The sequence below is a fragment of the Rhinolophus sinicus genome, linkage group LG18, assembly GCF_036562045.2.
Source record: "Rhinolophus sinicus isolate RSC01 linkage group LG18, ASM3656204v1, whole genome shotgun sequence".
NCBI classification, from domain to species: domain Eukaryota; kingdom Metazoa; phylum Chordata; class Mammalia; order Chiroptera; family Rhinolophidae; genus Rhinolophus; species Rhinolophus sinicus.
The window spans coordinates 6870326-6885320 of record NC_133767.1 but is presented as its reverse complement, the minus strand read 5'-3'; the positions used below and the strand labels follow the sequence as shown (position 1 = coordinate 6885320).

Below are 14995 nucleotides of genomic sequence, written 5' to 3'. Positions count from 1 at the left end.
CCTTAGGCCATGTCCACATGACAACTCAGAGGCCACTTAGAAGTGAGAAACAGACAACCATCAGGCAGAGTGTGAGTTATTAAAACACCCAAAACACGGTCAACCAGAAACAAAGAAAGAAAATCTTTTCCTCCCTTAGATGTGAGCCTTTCACTTGTGGCTAAAAGAAGAGATTAAGTGTGAAAAGGGCTAAATGGGATACATTTTTGAAAACGGATGGCTCTGTAACTGTTATCCTTAAATGTAAGTGTCCATAGTGATTGAGCTTAGGTACCTACACCCGGGCTCAGCAAACCACAGCCACCGTCTGTTTGCTCATAAGGAATGTGAGCTACAAACGCTTCTTGCCTTAATAAATGGCTACATTTAGGTTTCTACAAGTACTGATTACTCTTCTCAGTATTGCCTGGGTCCCACAAAGTCTAAAATATTTACTGTCTGGCCCTTCACAGAGAGTCTGCCACCCCCTGACCTAGACTTTATTACAGGGATTTTTTTCATCATTCTTTTCCATTTTCTGAGAAACGTAGAAGATGCAGATGAGCACAAAAAGTAATGTAACACTGATATTCGCACCACCCACAGAGAGCAAATATTAACATTTTGTAGGATCTGCTTTCACAGTTTTTAAGAAAGAAAAATATTATAATTACGTAATTTTTATCCCATTACAGCCGAAGTCCCCTTTGACTTTGTTCTGCTGGATCAGAGGCATTTGGCTTCACCTTTCTAAGGGGTGGGCACCTTTGGCCGGAGGCTCAGTGACCTTGACAAGGTGAAGATGGCCGTCCCACGCCCTGATCTGAAGGCAGGAAAGGGGGGGGGGCGGGGGGCACTGACCACAGTGCTTCCGTGTGCTGACAGATCAATCACCCAGAAAAGGTGTCCTTCCCTTGAAAGTTGGTCTTTGCCATGACCGCTGGGGGTGGCACAGAGTGGGCAACTCCAACTTCCGGAATTAAGTGAGTGGCTGCCCCCAACGCAAACACTGCATGGGACGATTTCATGAAGACACAATCGTGACGTAAAGGTTGTTATTTATGAAAGTAAAGGAAGGAATGGGAAAAACGCCGAAGGAAGAAGAAAGGAAGGAAGGAAGGAGGGATGACATGTCCCTGATGCTGTGGCCATCCCTGCCAACAGGTCCAACGTGATTCACTCGGGCTTAAGGGACCCCACGCCCCATCCCACAGGGAGCAGGCAAAGTACTGACTCAACTTTAAATGCGATTTATGGAGAGAGGAACGTCAACAACATTAAAAAGAAAGTGTCATGAAGTCCTCATTCTGACTTGTACATTGATAGGAATTCTCGGGTTCCTTCCCCGACTGCTCCCCTAGACGCTGAGCTTCTTGAGGGTGGGACCGAGGCTTACGTCTTTGTTCCCCTCCATTTCCAAATGCAGAAGGCACGCGTAGGAAGTGTGCACAAGCGCACAGGTGAATGTAACAATAAGCAGAGGCCCCCGATTCCAGTGTCAAGAGCCCCCCTTACTCTTCCAGTGAGAATGTGGAACCTCTTCCACGCAACAGGACTCTCGTCACATCGGGCCTCACCAAGACCAATTTCAGGCGTGTGTTTCGTAAATGTTAAAATGTGAAGCCTTTTTATTTTAAGGTTTGGGCCTGTTTGTGCATGACAGTAGCATTTATCACAGGGAAAAAGTGGAAACAACTTAAATGTCCAATAACGCAGAGTTCAATGAACACGATATGTCTATGTCGTATAAAATATCTGTAGTTTGGGCAACAGTTTGAATAATAGGAGATAACACTACGTATGACACAATCTTATGCTTCTAAAAGTGCTCCTCCGATGGTATGACTTCAGCTTTATGAGAAGAAGGAACTTATTAATAACAAGGAAACATTAACGAATGGATTGCTTATAAACCAAGCCCCTGCTCAAAACACCAAAACCTGTGCAACCAGGCAGATGGACGGCCCTTTTGTGTGAAATCACAAATCATAACTAAAGACGGAGGATTTCATAAAGTCAAGAAAGTGACAGATTACGGGGAAGGCACTGACAAAGAAGGTTGTGGCAGAGTAAACACACATTAATTCCCAAGAAGGGCAATAATCGGATTATCGACGGTTCAGAAAGAGCCCCTTAGGAAAACTGGTGAACCTGCACATATTTTTTTCTCTTACAAAAATGACCCTCAATACCACTGCTGCCAGCTCCAAGTGTGAAATGCAAGATACTGTCAGACAATTATTTTAAGACCATCTCAGCCAAGGAAACCAAACTGACATGTGACTCATGTTTCGTTCATTCTAAGGGTTAGTGCCGATTTTGCAGTAACAACCAACTCTTTATCCAAGTTGAAAGAAACTGGTTGCCATATTTGTTTCTTTTCTCAAGATTGTCTCAAAACCAACCTTTGTTTTTATTTTTTTCGCTATTGTCTAGGCACTACGGTCCCCATTTTTCAAGTGAGATTTTGCTGGTGCTCCGAGCCCTCAGGTAAGAGCCCACCTGAACTTGTACCCCTGGGGAGCTGGCCAGAGCGTCTGTGGGGGGGTACAGATCCCCCCATTTCACGAAGAACTCCAAACACAGCACCTCGCTCCACAGAAGGCACAATTCACACACTCAGGGTGAGGGGATGAGTAAGGGCCACGCCCTGAAAAAAAAGTGCTGCTTGCTGAGGCCAGAGGGGCACCCCACGCCTGGTGCATTCCCAGGGCCCTCACTCTGCAGACCCCTCGGACATTCCCGTTCTCAGCCTCTTTGGCTTCTGGCCAGACCAGCTCCCGAGAGCCCCTTCGGAGGGCAGGTGGGAAGTGGACGTGGTGGGTGAGCAGCTGGGACCGGCCCCCACACGAGCTGGCCGGCTCCTCTCAGCTTGCTGTCAGCACCCATGCCTGGTACGCACTCATTACCCCGACGGCACCGTGGTGAAGAGGCCGGGCCCTGGATTCAGAGCCTTGGGACCAGCGCCCAGCTCTGCCACTTCCCAGCTGTGTGGATCTGGGGGAAGCTGCTTGGTCCCTCTGGGTCTCAGTTTCCTTGTCTATAAAATCAGAAGAGTACCTGTGGCTAGAAGTTACTACGTGGTGGTTATTATGAGATGAATGTAACATTAATTGTTCAACAGCTTATGGGATAAAACGGAGAGTCGAGGCAGGTGGTGACCCTGTGGGTTTTGGCACCCACTGGTGGCACAACACGGGGCTGTCTCTGAGACGTGGCACCCCAGTGAGGTGGGCAGAGCAGCCGTAGAAAGAACGCAGTCAGAAAGACCTGGGTTCCAATTCTGGCAACGCTCTGGCAACCCAGCAGTGGGTCAGAGGTGTGAACTGATGGAAAAGAGTAAAGTGTTCCTTATACAGCAATTTCTCTGGTGTTGCCATTTACAGATCTTAACAACGATAACGATGACAGTAAGAGGGGTCATATCAACAGCACTGGCGTTACCAGGAAGCAGGACCTGCACCAAGGTGTCGGATAATCTCATCCGACCCCCACAAAACCCTGCTTCATTCGTAGCTCTGTGACCTGAACACGCGATTCAGCCCCTGCAACTTGAGTTTGCTTGTCAGTACAATGCAGAGGTGCCAGCACCTCGCAGGCTGTGGTGACAATGACAACGGCCCCTGACAAGAACGTGCCTGAGCATAAACTGCCCATTAGCCACAGCTCTCAAGGAGCTCGGTAATGGTTGGCCTTTGTCAGGAGAAAAACTGCTCTACGACACAGGTGCCTTCCTTCAGTGGTAGCACAGAAAGTGAGGGCACAGACCCCAACCCAGGCAGGAGGCCCCATGGCTGAGGCTGCCTCCCACCTGCCCCAGGCAAGGCCCCTTCTACCTGGGCAATGTTGGGGCAGGGGCTCCTGGCCTGGACTCCCACAGCCGTAGGACGGTGCCTTACGCACAGGAGACATTTCAGAAAAACTCGTTTCCTTCCTCTGATGTGTCTATGAGTTCAATCTAAAATGGACTCAGGAGCCAGACAGCCTCTGCTTCTTCCTACTGTGTGCTCGGTGTTCTCACCGGGGCAACAGCCATGGTCAAAATATCCTCCAGGTTGTGAAGAGCGGGCGTGCAGCACCATGTCTGCACCCGGACGCTTTACCCAAAGGGGAGCCATGCTTTCACGTCCACAGGAATCAACATGCAAACATTTTTGTGAAGTAAAATAGAACGATGGAATTAAAGCAATCTCTCGCTTGCTTTGGGTAGCAGGATCCTAAAATGGTACTTACACCGTTGGACACCGTGGGGGCAAATGCCTCTTAACTGAAAACAAGTCCAGTAAATACAAAACACTGTGAGCCAGCAGAGGAAGTAAGAAGAGAGTTCAGCTAAGTGAGGGATATTGCGACTTGACAAAGGAATCCCACTGCTCATTTGAAAATGACACTAATTGCTATTTTTAAAACATGACCTAAAAAAAGGAGATATAATATTGTGACTTGATAAATTCCAACAGATACGGCTATTTTCCACACACCTTTCTGAGACGCCAAGTGCGGTTTTTTGACAAGCTCTGTAATTCTCAGTGTTATAGCGACCCAGCATCCCCGAGAAGGGGCCTCTAGCCGTCTGGTTCACGGCCGTCCCCAGTGCTTAGCACAAGGCCCGTGCTATCTACTAAATGAATAAACATTGACTTAACTTTGGGAACCAGCAGCACACATTTACACACGCCAGATTCTCAATTTGTAAATATTTACCGTCAGGACTGGATTTTAGCTTTAATGAGCCCAACTGTTAAGGGTACCTCCAAAGTGAAAAATGTAATCCATCACTTCACACCAGATGTAGCTTCGGCAGTTGGTCTTTTATCTGGGTTTATAAAGAACAAAACGCAGGCATCACATGACTAAAGCGTGATGCCCTATGGTGGTGAACTGATGGAGCCATAAAATAGACCCAACCTGGGAAAATGAACTCAAGACCAAATTGTCAAAAGTTAAGTTTTCAGAGGGTAAACTCCTCAAGCTGATGTGCCCCAAACACTCTAAACTCTGCGGATGCTTAAAAAGGACTGCTAGTGAGTTCTCCCTTGAAAGTTGGTTTAAAAAAAAAAAAAAAAAAGAACCATTAATATCGTTTTTAAAATGCTTTTTAAACAGAGGCCATCACAAGATGATTCCCACTCTCTTGTGGGATTCAGAAAATACTGACTGTGAAGTTATGCATTCAAAGGTATGTTTACCAAGAGGTTAACAGGTGAAGTATGTGCTTTAAAAAAATAATGAAGAGTCAAATACTATCACTAAATTCCATAGGAACTTTCCATCCAGTTCAGTGCTCCCCACCCTTCTAAATAAACACACCCTTTTGATAAAACATGCATTGCTCACCCACCCTGAGAAATCTCAGATTCCCTGAGACACTTTATCTTCCTGCATATCCCAGGTCCCAGGAGCCAGGAGTACTTTTGTCTTGCTTCACTCCCTGTAGTTTGGATTAGGAAAAGAGTTACTAATTCCTTCCTCTTTCAATTCATAAAGTCATGCCAGCACACCGCAGGCATGGCCCCAAATTCAACATGCCTGTCTTGCCTGGACATTCTCATGGACAGCGGGCGAGCAGACCCTGCCCCACTCCTGCCAGCACCCCAGGGGTAAGAAGCGCTACTCTGTCTAAGAGATGAAGCCAGACCCCCACCAAAGCACATCTGCCTGCTGGGGGCTTGCAACACGGTCCGGGTCGTACAACAAGCAGCCCTTTATCATGCACATACCGTCGACGCCAAGTGCTTCTGCGCATGCCTCACTCTACTTGATTCTCACACCAACCCTATGCGCTGGGAATGGTGGGGACGATGGACACCCCATTTAACAAGTGAGCAAACAGGCAGAGACACGCTCAGCAGCTCACCTGGAACCACTGAGTTGGGGAGAAGCACATAAGATTTGCGCATAGGATTTGCATGGAGGTCTGTCCCAAGTCAAAGCCTGCCCGCTCCCCCTCACTGTTCTGTGGCGTCACCCATCCTGCTGGCATGAACACGTTGCCGCTGCACCACCTTCACAAGTGCTGCCTCACCTGTGTACCACACACACTGTTATTTACTTAGTCTTTTCGTCAAATGGATGAGTTGGTCGTATTTTTTTCTAGCATTTGTGAAAAGAAACATTCACGGGGTAAATTTTAAGTGCGCCCTGTACCCTCCCCCCTCCTCCCCCACCTCCCATGACATCATGGGCGTCCAGGGGAAGGTGCCTCCCTACACATGCCCTCCACTCGGGAACCTGAGCCTCGTTCAGGCAGGCGTCACAGTGGAGTCCCCGGAAGCATTCTGGAATCGGACGTACATACAGAGTGGACAGGGTCTCGGGGCGAGCTAGAGCGTCACCCTGTAAAGGGAACATGTCTCTGTGCTGGGGAACGATGGCCTGCAGGCCCACCGCCTGTTTTTGTAAATAAAGTTTTACTGAAACACAGCCACGCCCATTTGCTCTGTATCATCTGTGGCTACTTTCATGGTTCAAGGGCAGAGACTGTAGCTCAAAATGCCTGACCCTTGGCAGAAAAAGTTTGCCAACCCCCGCTCCAGCTAATGCGTTTCCCATCGCAAAGTCAGCTGGTGAACACCAATCCATAGGTAATCTGGCCAGTACCTATGCTTCTGCTGATAAATAGACTGGAATCAAGTTTAAATCAATTTCACTTAAACAATATTTATTTACTGCGGGGCTGCTGTGTGACAGCCTTGCCTGGCGCTGGGCGTACAAAGGGGAACACAGCTGGGATCCCAGGCCTCAGAGCACCAGGGTATAAACAAATAATTTCAGTCCAACGCAGTAAGAGGTTAGAGTACAATTTGATGTTTTATTTTTCCTATAAAGTGAACCCTGGAAACCTAATCTTTTTGTTCTTTAAAACTTTGAAATTCTAAAACCATAACCTTGGGCAAAAAGATCTCTCTCTCTCTCTTTCTCTCTCTCTCTCAAAGCATAAGGACTAGAAATGAAACTATAATTCTCTGAAATTACTCATTAACTTTTTCAGGAAATAGCAACTTATTGGCATTTTTTGTAATTGCCAATTCCCTCTGGGCTCTCTCCTACACGGTTCTAATCCCTCTGTTGAGAGTGGAAGAGAGAAAAGGTACTGCGACATCAAGGCAAACAGTTAGGGGAGAGCTCGACTTTTGTTTTTTTCAAAGTGAGTTTTTACACTGGAATCCCTATTAGCTGGGTCACATATTAACGTGCTGCTGAAAAAGGCAGGAGAGATGGAGACAACGGCCAGGTTCAACCAAGATTTCATTATCTACTGTCGGTCTTTGCAACTCCAACGAGGTATCAGGTGAATTAAGAGGAAAACCCATTTCTGTATCCCATGGAGGTGATGAAATTGATTATTCTCGGGCAGAGCAAAAAGAAGACAGAAAAGACGGTGCCGCTTCACATCTGGGTATCTGTGCTGCTCTGATAACTGTTTATTTGTACTGGCTGTTCACAACATTTCTGCATCATACAGAGAAGGTTTTTTTTTTTTCCTCTGAGCGTCAGAAGTAGAAACAGAACGCATCCGTTTCTAGGGAAACCTGAGCTGGGGAGCCAGCGGCTGGCTTCACAGATGGAGTCCGTACACACACACGGTGGCCCAATGTATAGTAACACCCCTCCTCCTCGTCTACCTCGTCCCATTTAGAAGTTAATGCAACAATGTGAGATGATTGTTGATGCTCGTTATTAAATCACTTATTCATCCCACACAATGATTCAGAATTATTCATTAAGCGTGCGGGAAGGAAGCTGGGTTTTACCTCCATGGTGGTTTGAGGAGGGGTGTGCTCTTTCAAAGGGTATTTTATAACAACACAATTATCATAATTAAAAGCTACGATGAGCTTCTGACATATTTTTGAGTACTGGCATTTTAGCACAAGGAGATAAATGAGCCTGAAATCATATGAGGGAATAATATTTGTCTGGGGGAAAGCCGAGGCAGGGTTAAACACCATCTGCCACCATCACCCCAATGATATCTCGATCTTTAAGTTCATGAATTTTACAAAACGTCACTTGAACTTCTGGCTTTCCAAAATGAGTTCAAACTACATTGCTGTGACCCAAGCAACCTCCTGCGTTCCTGAGTCCTGGGTGCCTACAATTCCCCATGACAGACGACCTCCCTGGGCTGCCCACCCAGGAGGTCACTCAGCCTGCCACATCCAGACCTCTTCCGGACATTGCCCACAGTTTGTTCTCTGTCGGAAAGGCCATTAAGCCTGGTTCGGTGAAGCCACTAAAACTGAAAGGTGACTGCAGGGAGGGCACCAATCTCTCTGGTTTTCCTCGTGAGCAGGTTTAGTTAGGTGAAGATCCTAAGGCCGGTAGCCAAGAAGAGGTAACCTTCTCATACGTTAAGGTGCTGCCTGGTGGGAATATTGGGGGGCCACTTGTGCAGAGAGAAACTGACTGCCGAGTGAACCTGGAAAGCCAGCACATGGAACAGAGCGGAAGACGCACAAGTGGCTTTACCAAGGCCCAAGTGATGTGTGCTGACACTCGGACACACCACGAAACGCTGTGCCTGGAGTTCTGCGAGAACAGGGACCTGGTCTGCTCTCTGCCTGGCACACAGCGGGTGTCCATCAAAGGCAGAGCTGTGGCAGTCGGCCACTGAGGGCAGGAGCAGGAGTCAGAGGGTTTCAGGTCTCCATTCATCCCACAAATGTTGACGAGGCACTTTGTTACGAGCTAAGACCGGAGCCCCCTGAATGCAGTGGTGACGATAACAGCGTCGCTGTGCTCAAGGAGCTGAGAGTCAGACAAGCAAAGATGTACCGATCTGCTGGGATCCGGGAAAGACGAGGGAGAACTCAGGGAGCGGAGGGGCTGGGGGGCACCTCATACAGAAGGTGTTGGCCAGGTGAGATGACGAGGCAGGGGAGGAGCTGGCCTTCTCTGGGGGTGAGGGGCCTCAGAACGATGGAGGTGTGGAGCCATAACATACCCCCCTGGCTGCCAGGTGAGAAGAGACGGGAATGGGGTGAGTGGGGCAGGGGGGCCAGCTCAGAGCTGTTGCTATGACCCAGGTGAGATATAATGGTGTCCTAAAGAAGTGGACGCACGTGTTCCATCCCACAATGGGAAACCCAGAACCATACGCCACTCAAAACTGGTTGACAAGAACGGAGAACAAAGAGCAGCATTTGCACCATTTAACATCTGATATGAAAGGAATCATTTCAGTGGCATTAAATGTTCTCTCTGACGTTATTCTCTGTTACAAAATAGTCTCCATGGCGTGCTGATGCCATCCTGACACCTCGTTTCCTTGTCAGCAGAACGGTTTTCTGCACCAACTCAAGCATGGCATAAAATTTCAAAAGCCTTAATAAAAGTTTTCTAACTTCATCTCCACGGAACAGTTGGAAAATGTCTCCAATTATGCAAGCTTTTTGTAAAATGCCTCAAAAATATAGAAGGGCCTATTGTACTTTCCACAAGTAAATGCGAACACATTTAATGCTCAAAGATGAAAAGAGAGTGCCAGGATTTTTTTTTATTTTTTTTTTAATGAATGCTTGCTCCTGGGTCAGGCCACCTCCCTCTCCCTACCCCCTAACAAATAAACGCATATATTTAAATTTTAGAAAAGTCTGATGAAATACACACTGGAAAGATCTAAAAGGAGGCATTAGGACCAAAACAAGAGAAACACCATTTGTCAAAACTGGAATCCTGCCAAGGCACTGGTAACTCGGGATTGGCTCAGAACATACTGTTTTTTGTGAGAGGAATACTGCAGATGCTACCAGGAGAAATGAGGTGTGCCAGCTAGTCCCACACACAGCACCCCTGGAAACTGGGATCTCTACAAAGGGAGAGTCTTCATTTTGTGTGAGTGTGCACGCACGCACGTGTCACATGTATGACCAGTTAAAAATGTACAGCAAGGTGCGATCACACTAAATATGCTTCTTTCTCCTGGTTCTGGCGGAGAACTCAGTCCTCTCAAAAGGAAAACCGAGGAGGCCCCAGGACCTACCTGCCCGTTACAGCCCCGCCCCAGGATTTCCCAGGTTATACATCTAACACCAGTGTGAAGCTTGGTCTCCAAGGTCACCTGACCTCCAGCAAGTTCCTGCTTTTCAGAGGAATCAGAATAGGTGCCCCTGGCATCTTCCCTCTTCCAGAGCACACAGAACCACACTCAGACGCCCCACCCCAATAACCCCTACCTGCAGGGCCCCTATTCTCAGCTACTCACAGCTGCCACAACTTTAAGACTTGTAGGCTAGGGGCAAACTGTTCTAATGCTTTACAGGCCACTTCTCATTTAATCCGCACAACCAGCCTATGAGAGCTACTTCTGCTATTCCCATTTCACAGATGAGGAAACTGAGGCCCAGAAGGGGCTATGCTGCTTGTCCAAGACCACAGAGCCAGTGAATGACAGACAGAGCTGAGAGCTGGGATCAGGACCTAGTTCTGCCCAACGCCCCATCCTCGCTCCCCTTTGCCAGGCTGTAGACGGGCAGAAGGATCTGGAAACCTCTTCCGACCACCCTTCCGCCCAGACACTACCTGCTTTGAGGAACTTGTCGGCCATCTCCTTCCGAACGGTCTTGGAGAGGTTGAAGTAATCGTCGTCCTCGTCGATGCTTTGGAGGAACAGCGGAATGTGCTGGAAGACGACGGCGTGCCGGCACTGGCGCTGCCCCGCGGTGCTCAGCTGCTGCTCCAGCCACCGGTCCTGGGCCTGCTTCAGGGCGGCGCAGCGGGAGGCGTCGCACAGGAACTGGGAGTTGAGGACCAGGAACAGGACGCCGCCCACCCAGAAGCTGAAATAGTCGTCTCCCCAAGTCTGCTGGAACTCGGCGATGGTCTCGGGGGTGGGGGCGTTGCCCACGTCGTGGTTGCCGCTGACCAGGACCAGCGGGATCTCCCTGTCCACGCGCCGCAGCACCCGCTGCAGGTCCTCTGTCTGCTCCTTCCGCCAGGGCGCCCCTGGAAGAGTGAGGGTCACGTCCTGAAGTGGCTGAGGCTGTTTGTGCATTTACTAACATAAGAGCATAATCTAGAAATCTATTCAACCAGGCACATGGAAACTGCAAAAGTAACCATAAGCAGGGTGGCCGGTTAGCTCAGTTGGGTATAACCAGGTGTTAATAACACCAAAGTTGCCTGTTCAATTCCCACATGGGCCACTGTGAGCTGCACCCGCCTCCAAAAAAAAAAAAAAAAAAGTAACCATAAGCTAAAAGCAAATCAACAAGTGACATGGAAGGACCCTTGTCCCCAGGGGTTCCCCTCAGGATGCCTTGAAAATTCAATGCCTAAGTGGCCATGTGACCCAGCACTGCTGTAGCATTAAATATGAGTGAAGCTTAATTTCTTTTATTTAGATAAAAAATAAATAGTTGTAACCTTTCTGCCCCATCTCAGTGGGTCATCTTGTGCGCCCCTGCGGTGCGTGGACCCAGCTTTGAACAGGAGTCCCAAACGGAAGGTTTTCTTACTAAACTGGCAGCCCTGCAGACTGTGTGTGCACTTTAATGGGAAAAATTCTTAGAGTCCAGATGGCTTGGCTAACTGGCACATGCATGTCACCAAATGCCCCTGATACAGGGCAAGAGACATTTTATATTCCACCAAGAGTGTGAGCGTGCAAGGGCTCAGTGTCTTCGTATTATTAAGCACCTCGCTGCCGGCACACAGGATTCAGTGTGGAGATAATTATTTCCATAAAGAGTTGGAAAGCGTGTGGGGACCCTCCTCCCTCTGATTCCTGGCTTCCACACTTCCTATAACATATTAAAACTTCACTAAATGGGCTTTAAAATGACCAATTCAATTCACATCTTTTTTTTTGAGCCCCCCCCCCCCCGTGCCAATTTATTCAACAAATATTTATTGAGTGCCGACTACATATAAGGCACTGATTTAGTTACTGGGGGACAAGCTGTGAGCCAAAAACACACAAATTCTTCCATTCAAACTGGGAGTTGGATAATTTGTCGAGGAAATTTTAGAGGCGCACCCATCTGTTTCAGGTGTTATGAAGCATTACTGAGAAAAGCAAAGTGGGGACAGGCCGTCATTCCTGCACTGTGTCAGTCCTGGGGAATGTGCTTGGTATCATGCAAAGGCAGCGTAAGAAACATGACGGCAATGAGCAGCCCACCTTCTGTAGGGATGATGAAGACTCACCTGGAAAAAGCTGCCACAAGCAGGTGAAAATTACACCCAACATTTCATTTCTACCGTGAATTTAAAAAGGAAGCAAAAAAGTCTTTATGAGGAAATTACAGCTAAGACCAGAAAGCAGAAATAAAGAAATTCAGTCTAGAGGATCATAAAATAGGCAGAAGTGAAACAGGAGCTGGTAGAACTAACGGAGGAAAGACACCGAGGGAAAAGACAGAACCATTTCAGAAACGATGACTGTAGAGACATGAGCAGCAGCGAGATTTCCTTTACAGCCAAGTACATACCAGTTTTTCCAAATATCCCGCGTGAGCTTATGTGCATTCTCTGATTGCTGAATATGGGATTCTTTACATCTCCACTCACTCCAACTTGTTAATGGTATGATTCAAATCTCCTATTTAATTATTCCTTGCTTTTGGCCTATTGATCTACACCAATTTCTTGAAGACTTGGTTAAGTCTGTGACTCTGGATCGATCCATTTCTCCTTGTAATTCCGCCAACTTTTATGTTCATTTACTTTTACTTATGTTGTCAGATGCCTAAGAGTTGAGAATTCCCATATCTCATGGACATATTCTTATATTTAATTCTACTAAAATAAATAAAAAGAGGTAGATCCAGTCATTTGCATGTGGGTGTCCAGTTGCCCCTGCACTGTTTGTAATAAAGACTGCCCTTTCCCCACTGAAGTATCTTGGCAACCTGGTCAGAAATCAATTGACCCTAAACGTGAGGGTTTATTTCTGGACTCTCAATTATATACCACTGATCTATCTATCTGCGTCTGTCCATATGCCAGTGCCCCAGTGTTTTCATTACTGTAGCTTTCTAGGAAGTTTAAAATCGGAAGTGTGAGTCCTCTAACTTTGTTCTTTTTGCAAGGCTGTTTTAGATATTCTGCGGAATTGAGGCCAGCTAAGGTCCACCACCCAAGCAGCTCACCGTTTTTTGGAAAGCCTGTTTGGGTTTCTGTCACTGCAGGCACACCCAGAGCCACGCCGGCTGTTCTGGGACTGGACCGTGACCCAGCATGGTTGCCCCGTGTCCAGAGTTTAAGTGATGTGTACTTCTGAAAATAATGTCCAATGACCCAGGCACCTGCACTGTACAGGAGAGGGAGGCAGGGAGGGTGGGGGAGTCCTGACGTGTCCTGAGAAGGGTGTCATGTTAGCAGGACTGTGTCCTCGTGAAGATTTACCTGCCGAAGGCAGACAGGACGGTTCTGAGGGAGGTGAGTGAAGGGAGAGAAGATGTCAGAGAGGCGATTTTATGGTTTTCAGCCAAGAGGTGATGAAAGCTGGAGCAGGGCTGTGATACTACAAATGGGGAGAAAGGAGACCATCTAAATGTGGGGATGTGTGTAAGCTTTGTCCTGTTTGAGTAAGAAAACACGGAGGAGAAAATACGTAAATGTTCTGTCACTGTGTGAACTTGTTACTACTGGCCCACGTCTCCCATAAATTATTTCCCCCCAAAGTGACCACCTCCCTGGTATTTATATTCCTTAGAGCCAGCTTTGGTACCACAATAAGATAATGATGGAATATTAATTTAACAAACTCCTACTAGGCACTTGGTACATGCCAGACGTGGCTCCAGGCTGATACTGGCAAGAGACAGTGCAATGTCCCGCGACCAAGCAGTGCCAGGAAGTTCTAAGCAGATTCACCTCTGGCACTGGCAAGTTGCCTGAGAGCAAGAAAGGAGCCCAACTCACCTCTGTTTAGAACTGCTGGGGTGTCGGATGTGTGAAAAGGTCTTATTTAGAATGACTGCCTCTTTTCACTTTAAGATTCCATTTCATAATCTGAACTCTAGCTATGACCCAAAATCTTTGGTCCCATTTGGGATTTTAAATATACAACCTAATGAAAACTTAATAGAAGTTTCACAGTTGAACTCCAAATATAGCCACTGTTCTTTCAAAGTGAGAGGCGAAATCGTAAAAGCCCCAGTCATCATAGGGCGAGAAGAACAGACATTATTTGTGTTCAACTAGGCATTTATTCAACACACAGCTACTCTCCTACTGTGTGCTGGGCCATGGCCACACTAGCATAAGTAAGATGTTATCTTTATTCTCTTGGAGCTCAAATCTAGAGGGGAACCAAAAGCAGGCAATGACCATGTGGCATCAGATGAATTGTTGAGTTAGGTGATGGGAGCACCAGGCCCTGTGGAAGCACAAGTGGGGGTCACCAACCCAGACGGGGTGTGAGAGAGCCTTCCCAGAGACAGCAACACTCCAGCCAAACAAAAGGCTTAGCAGTTTCGGCTTCAGGTGTACAACGCAGTGGTCAGGCATCCACACCGTCCCTGAAGTGGTCTTCCTAATACAAGTGCCCGTTGGACACCCTATAAAATCTTTACAACATTATTGATTATATTCCCCAAACAGTCTTTCGTATCCCCGTGGCAATATTGTGGCTACCGATTTGTGCAACTATAATTTAATATGTATATAGTCACAGGATGTGGAGCACAGCATAGGGAATAGAGTCAGCGGAACTGTAACAGCTGGATACGATGTCAGAGGGGTAGTAGATTGGGAGAGGGGGGTTATCACTTTGTGAGGGGTGTAACTGTCTAACTAATACATTGTTTTGTACGCCTGAAGCTAATAGTGAGAGAGAGAGAGAGAGAGAAATGAGAAATAAGAACAACAACAGAAGGCTTAGGAGCAATTAGGGCCTGCTAAAAATAGAAGGGGACGTCCTAGCTAAGGAACAGCAGCGAGACAGGCAGGTGGCAGAAAAGGCCTGGCGCTTTCTGGGAAGCGGGACAGTGAAGAGTGGACATGCCAGAATAATCAAAAGCTTACCCTTTTGGAGTGCCTATTATGTACTCGGCACTGAGCTAGGTGC

The 14995-nt window shown here is 47.4% G+C and overlaps 1 protein-coding gene across 3 annotated transcripts in view; it reads right to left on the bottom strand.

Annotated features, from left to right (window-relative positions):
• Positions 1-14995, bottom strand: part of CPPED1 (calcineurin like phosphoesterase domain containing 1) — a 77062-nt gene that overhangs the window by 18154 nt on the left and 43913 nt on the right. The window contains exons 3-4 of one of the 3 annotated variants that reach the window (XM_074322951.1): positions 10504-10926; positions 5298-5410 (exon numbers count right to left, since the gene is read on the bottom strand). The exons of 1 other annotated variant lie outside the window; for it this stretch is intronic. In XM_074322951.1, the coding sequence (XP_074179052.1) occupies positions 5313-5410; positions 10504-10926 (521 nt within the window). In that variant the 3' untranslated portion in view covers positions 5298-5312. Of the gene's footprint in view, positions 1-5297; positions 5411-10503; positions 10927-14995 lie in introns of those variants that run through there. One more of the 3 variants, XM_019750676.2, reaches the window with a different exon arrangement.